Source organism: Salmo trutta, chromosome 26 (genome assembly GCF_901001165.1).
Source record: "Salmo trutta chromosome 26, fSalTru1.1, whole genome shotgun sequence".
Taxonomy (NCBI): domain Eukaryota; kingdom Metazoa; phylum Chordata; class Actinopteri; order Salmoniformes; family Salmonidae; genus Salmo; species Salmo trutta.
In genome coordinates this window covers 31,781,100-31,787,318 of record NC_042982.1, presented here as the reverse complement: position 1 = coordinate 31,787,318, position 6,219 = coordinate 31,781,100, and the positions used below count along the sequence as shown (strand labels likewise).

The window sequence follows — 6,219 nt, the reverse complement described above, 5'->3', positions numbered from 1 at the left end:
ACTCTCAAGGAAAGGGCAATGTGGTGATTAAACAAATTCCTTACTATCTGAGGTAAGGTTAGGGGTTAGGTTAAGGTTAAAGGTTACATTATGGTTGGATAAATTGGATGTCTTATTAGTCAACACTTGCAACATGGCATGTCTTCCATGTCCCTGTTCAAATACTTTCATAATGCGTCATTAAGTAAGCACCAATTAGACATGACTGCACAGGTGAAAGCTATTCACCTGTCTAAGTGCAAAAGGTCTGATAAACACAGAACCCTTATGTCTTGGTAGAAAGACAGATGGACAGCAACAACAGACTCTTTTCCCCCCTCTCTCTCTCTCTCTCACACACACACACACACACACACACACACACACATATGCAAAGACACCCTGTTGTCACACTCCCCCTCCAGAGCCTCACTCTCATCATCATTCCTATACTCATTTACTCCTACCAACCACAGGACTCAGAGGAGCTACAACTGGCTCTGTCAATGAACAGTGACAAGGTGTTGTTCTTTGGGTTTTTCTCCTCCCTCTCTCGCCTTCCGGGAACACTAATTGGCCACATGCAGAGTAATGTGACCAATCGAATCATCCTCGGCAGAGAGCCGGAGCTGCAGATCGGAAGAGCAGAGCGTTGGGCTCAGTCCGGCTCCCACGCCGAAGAGTTCCTGGGGTGACACTTTCTTTTTCCTCCCTTTACCTCGGGAATACCTCGGGATTTACCCCCCATCTTCTCATCCCAAGGATTTGGTAGTTTTCCCACCCCTGGCCTCGCCTCCTGCCCGCCCTCGGATCAGCGCTCGGGTGAAAAGGGCACCATCAGAGGGGTGATCGCTGGCCCTGGTGCTACACTACGGTGAGTAACCTTACGGACGGACAGGGAGTAAGACGATCCCGGCCACTGAGAGGGAGAGAGAGAGAGTGATACTAGACTGTGTGAGAGAGACAGATAGAGAGACAGAGTGAGAGACAGAGACAGAGAGAGATAAACAGAGATAGAGAGACAGAGATAGAGAGACAGAGAGAGAGAGACAGAGATAGAGAGACAGAGAGAGACAGAGAGACAGAGAGAGAGAGCGACAGGGAGAGACAGAGATAGAGAGAGAGTCAGAGAGGAGACACAGAGAGAGAGAGAGAAGTGAGACTGTGGTGCATCACTACAGAAAAAACTGTAAAATCCTTCCCAAAATGTTTTGACTTTCAACTTTAAATTGTAAGTTTGATTTTGTGCAAGAACTTGACCTGCGGAATTACCGATTTCAGCTAAACTTAACCAAGACTGTGTCTACTGTCAATAATGTACATGTAAATGAATACATAAACACAGCTTGTACCCTTAGAGACCCTAGACTGAAGAAGTCAAATAACAGGTCAACTTTTTCCAGCTAGAAGTAACAAAATGGGTGTTTCTTTTAATTTTTAACACGTTAGATATAGGCCTAAGTAGGACAAAGGCAGGTCAACTTGCACAACCTGTCCAAACTCTGTTTTATAACCACAGAGAAAGCATTTACAGGATTTATCTATAGATAACTGAGCGTCTATAACTGTTTAGCTCTGGGTGGTTAACAGGTTCTCCCCTCTTGTTCTCAATGGATCTCTATGGGGATGGGGGTAAAGCTGGACAATAGAGTGGGGAGTGGAATTTCCATCCATATGCTATTAAACAACACTCGTCAGATGCGGTAATCAATACCAGAGGAGGCTAGTGGAGGGTGAAATCGGAGGACAAGTAAAACAGCCTCCTCCTACATATACATATACCCCTTAAACTTTGACACTTAAGACAAACACTCAATAACATGCTAGTAATGTGTTATCTACAATTAGCTTATCTGTGGGAAAATGGCAAAACTTCCCTGCACCCCACTTTGCAGTATCATCGTTGGCTAAACTAAGCTATAGCCTAGGGAGCTGTCGCCCAGCTACAGTATTTCCAACCAACAACCCCAAACTATCTCAGCAGCCTCTGAGCCCCGACATCCATCCACACTGAGAGCACACAGACAGAGTGCTGTTTGTTAGCATCATCTGATAGCTGCCGCTATCCCACACACACACTGGGGAGAAAAGGGCCAGGCCCAACAGACATAGGGGGATATGGGAGATTGTTAACCACTGTTTGTGTGTGATTGTGTATCTATGTGATTGTGTGTCTATGTGATTGTGTGTCTATGTGATTGTGTATCTATGTGATTGTGTGTCTATGTGATTGTGTGTCTATGTGATTGTGTGTCTATGTGATTGTGTGTCTATGTGATTGTGTGTCTATGTGATTGTGTGTGTGTGTTTGCCTCCCCTGCACGCCGTATGCCCCTCATGTGAAGGCCTCTCTGATGGCCTCTCTCAAGCTGGCATCCCGCCACCTCAGGAAAATGAAGCACTTCTTACTGCGCCAACACATAGCCATACTTACTATTACCCTATAGAATTTCTGTAATAACAGTCCCATGCTTGGCCTAGAGAACAGAAGCGGTAGCTAGCAGCTAGCCTCCGCAGCCTGACTTGTAGCCTGTGCCAGAGATTAGTTCCGACTGTAAAGAATCTGTCATTGAATTAGCCAACATAAGTGCATCAAAATTCCCCATTTAATGACACACAATTATAGAGGTGGAAAAAGTACACAATTGTCATACTTGAGTAAAAGTAAAGATACCTTAATAGAAAGTTACTCAAGTAAAAGTGAAAGTCAGCCGGTAAAATACTACTTGAGTAAAAGTCTAAAAGTATTTGGTTTTAAATATAATGAAGTATCAAAAGTAAATGTAGTTGCTAAAATATACTTGACTATCAAAGTAAAAGTAAAAGTATAAATCGTTTAAAATTCCTTATATTTAAGCAAAGCAGACGGGACCCATTTTGTTGTTTTTAAAATGTATGGACAGCCAGCGGCACACTCCCACACTCAGACATTATTTACAAAAGATGCATTTGTGTTTAGTGAGTCCACCAGGCCGGAGGCAGTAGGGATGACCACGTGTTCTCTTGATAAGTGCATGAATTTGACAATTTTCCTGTCCCGTTAAGCATTCAAAGTACTTTTGGTAGTCAGGGAAAATGTATGAAGTATAAAGTGCAATATTGTCTTCAGGAATGTAGTGAAGTAAAAGTAAAAGTAGTCAAAAATATATATAGTAATGTATAGTACAGATACCCCAAAAAACTACTTAAGTAGCACTTTAAAGTATTTTTACTTAAGTACTTTACACCACTGCACAATTATAATGTTGATGAATAAAATCCCTTAGAAAGATAGAGTTACTCCAGCGAGGCTCCCACGACATTTAGCAACGATTTAATATTTTGTAAGTGTCTTGGTGTGTTGTCAAGGCTCAGGGCTAGTTTTTACTACCAAGTGTAATTTTATCCCTTTGATACACAGAAAAACGATAACACGATTTTACTGTGTGAACTGTACAGACATTGTACAGCTTTTGACATTTACATTATTTAAGTGTTTTTGTATCAAAGGAACAGCTTTGTTAGCTGTATATTCCATCTATACTTACAGACAGTGCAGGGTGCACAGTTTACAGGCTAAAGTTATAAACAGAACAATTTCTTCGCCAATCATCCCTTTAAGTCCCTCTGGTCCATGATGTGAGTTAGATACAGCACTTAAAAAACTATTTTGTAAAATGTATGTGCAATGTTTTCTCAGCTCATCTCTTACAGCTAGCTATACATACACAATGCAAAAAAGAGACTTCCTAAAAAGCATATTTAATCTCAGATAAACCTCAAACATCATCATACTCTATTCTTGGTGAACCATGTCCGAGTTCTGAGGGAAATATTCTAAAAACATCCCATCATATAGTCTACAGTCAGTACATGAGGAGGGTGTATATTATTTGTCCAAGTGATCATCCATAAAGCATTCTAACATGTTGCTGAACAAGACTAGAGAACAGATGGGAGAGAGAAGTCCCAGTCTGGTACTGTAGTGATTATTACTGAGTCTGTTCCTCCAAGATTAAACTCACCACATTCCTGCTCTGCATGTCGCTGTGTTCCACTGATAGATACCCCACTGAGTACTTCTCTAATCACCTGCAACAACATTCTAGACGTTTCTGGAAGTTTCTGTCTCTCTCTGTCTGTCCCCCTATGTACATAACTAACTGCATAACAATGTTAAAGTGGAATTGTAAAGTCAAAGTTGTCCATGTTTATAAAGTTATTATAAACGGTCTTCTATGATTCTTGGCATAATTATGTTTGTTTCCAGATACCTTCATCCTGACCTGCCCACTTGCCTCCCCTCGACCCCTCACCTCCCTGTAACCATGACAACCAAAACGACCAACGACCTAGACGGGAACAAGGTCTCCTCCTCCCCTCTCCTGTTGTCCACATCATCCCCGTCCTACCTGTCTTGCCAACGTCTGGTGACCAAGGACGGTCACTGCGCCCTGCGCTCCGCCCCTCCCTCTCCTGGCCTGTGGCCCTCCTGGGCCTCAGCCACTGCCTGGGTGCTAGCCCTACAGGTAAAATAAATGAGTTGACACACACCCTAAATAGTTGAAGAGGGGCTGCTGACTAAATGGAAAAGTAAACTTAAAATCAAAAGTTACACACAGACACTTTATGCGCCGGATTCGCAGACATAGATTAAGACTAGTCCTGGATTTAAACTCTCAATTGATAATATCCATTGAACTTGATTATTAGACCAGGATCAGGCTTTATCTCTGTCTGGGAAACCAGCAATAATTGAATGGGTATATACACCCTGGCTATCCCATGCAGGACCTGTGGGGGGCAGTGGTGTGCCTGCGCTGGCGCTGGGTCCTCTTGGCCTTCTGCACCTCCTTCGTGGCCCATTGGCTGCTGTTCGCCTGCCTGTGGTACCTACTGGCCCACCTCAATGGAGACCTGGCGGTGGAGGACCACAACGCTCCTCCAGAGGGACACGTGGTGTGTGTCAAACACATCACCAGCTTCACCGCAGCCTTCTCCTTCTCCCTGGAGACCCAGCTGACCATTGGGTACGGCACTATGTTCCCCAGTGGGGACTGTCCCAGCGCTATAGCCCTGCTGGCGGTTCAGATGCTGCTGGGGCTCATGCTGGAAGCCTTCATCACAGGTACTTTCTAATGGAGAGGATCACTTCTCTTTCTCACTTTCTCAGTTTGTTGTTGTACCTTTCAATGCTGAGGGCACAGCTGTTTGGTCTTCATCTTCATTATTTTATTTTATTGTTTATATTCGGTCTTTGTTTCACCGGGTCTCTTGAGATAAAAAAAAATAAAACTTACATAATTCTAAGGAAAACGACTGATATGTACATCTTAACTCTCTCTCTCACACATCCCCGCCCTTCAGGTGCGTTTGTGGCTAAGATCGCCCGTCCCCAGAAGCGTGCCGGGGCCATCCAATTCAGCCCCCAGGCGGTGGTGGGTCAGCACCAGGGCCAGCCCTGCCTCATGTTCCGGGCCACCAACCTTCTGCGCCGCCCCCTGGTGGACGTGGAAGTCAGTGCCGTCCTGTATGAAGAGAGAGACGACCAGGTCCTGCACCAGACCAACCTGGACTTCCAGCTGGACCGGCTGGGCCCCCGCCCCTGTCCATTCTTCATCTTCCCCCTCACCTTCTACCACATCCTGGACCGCCACAGCCCCCTTTACCCAGCCCTGCGTGAGGGCAGCGCCAGCCACTTTGAGCTAGTGGTGTTTCTCTCCGCCTCACAGGAGGGCACGGGCGACGCCTGCCAGAAAAGAACGTCCTACCTGCGCCAGGAGATCCAGTTTGAGCGGCGCTTCGTGCCCGCCATGGGGCTGGACAAGCATGGCAGGTACCAGGTGAGCAGTCAGCACTTTGGCATGGCCCACTGCAAGGAGTCGCTGGACAAGGAGTGTGTGGTGCAGATCAACGGGGACGGGAGTGACAGGATGGAGTAAGGGAGGGAAAGGAGGAGGGTAGAAGGGAAAGAGGGGCAGGAGAAGGGAGAGAAAGAAGCATGGGAGGAGGCAGAGGATGGGGAGAAGAAAGTGTGGGAAGGGAAAGAAGGGGAAGAGGGTAATAGCTGAGAGGAGTAAAGGACAGAGACAACGTGGGATGGATGGGTTCCAGGGTTTACAATGTGTGTGTGTGTGTGTGTGTGTGTGTGTGTGTGTGTGTGTGTGTGTGTGTGTGTGTGTGTGTGTGTGTGTGTGTGTGTGTGTGTGTGCGTGTGTGTGTGTGTGTGTGTGTGTGCGTGCGTGTGTGAGGGAGGGTAGC

General features: G+C 45.8%; 1 protein-coding gene across 1 annotated transcript; it reads left to right on the top strand.

Annotated features, from left to right (window-relative positions):
- Nucleotides 1-358: 358 nt before the first annotated feature.
- On the top strand, nt 359-5,900 carry LOC115163662 (inward rectifier potassium channel 13-like). The gene is made up of 4 exons (XM_029715713.1): nt 359-853; nt 4,229-4,487; nt 4,750-5,086; nt 5,326-5,900. Exons 2-4 carry the CDS (start codon nt 4,287-4,289, stop codon nt 5,898-5,900), a joined length of 1,113 nt encoding a protein of 370 aa, XP_029571573.1. The 5' UTR covers nt 359-853; nt 4,229-4,286.
- Nucleotides 5,901-6,219: the final 319 nt, after the last annotated feature.

Bases quoted from the DNA above. Each gene is read 5' to 3' on its own strand.
- LOC115163662 (XM_029715713.1), top strand. From the start codon at position 4,287: ATGACAACCAAAACGACCAACGACCTAGACGGGAACAAGGTCTCCTCC. The intron at 4,488-4,749 runs GTAAAATAAATG...TATCCCATGCAG, and splicing joins CCTGGGTGCTAGCCCTACAG to GACCTGTGGGGGGCAGTGGT. The intron at 5,087-5,325 runs GTACTTTCTAAT...CCCGCCCTTCAG, and splicing joins GCTGGAAGCCTTCATCACAG to GTGCGTTTGTGGCTAAGATC.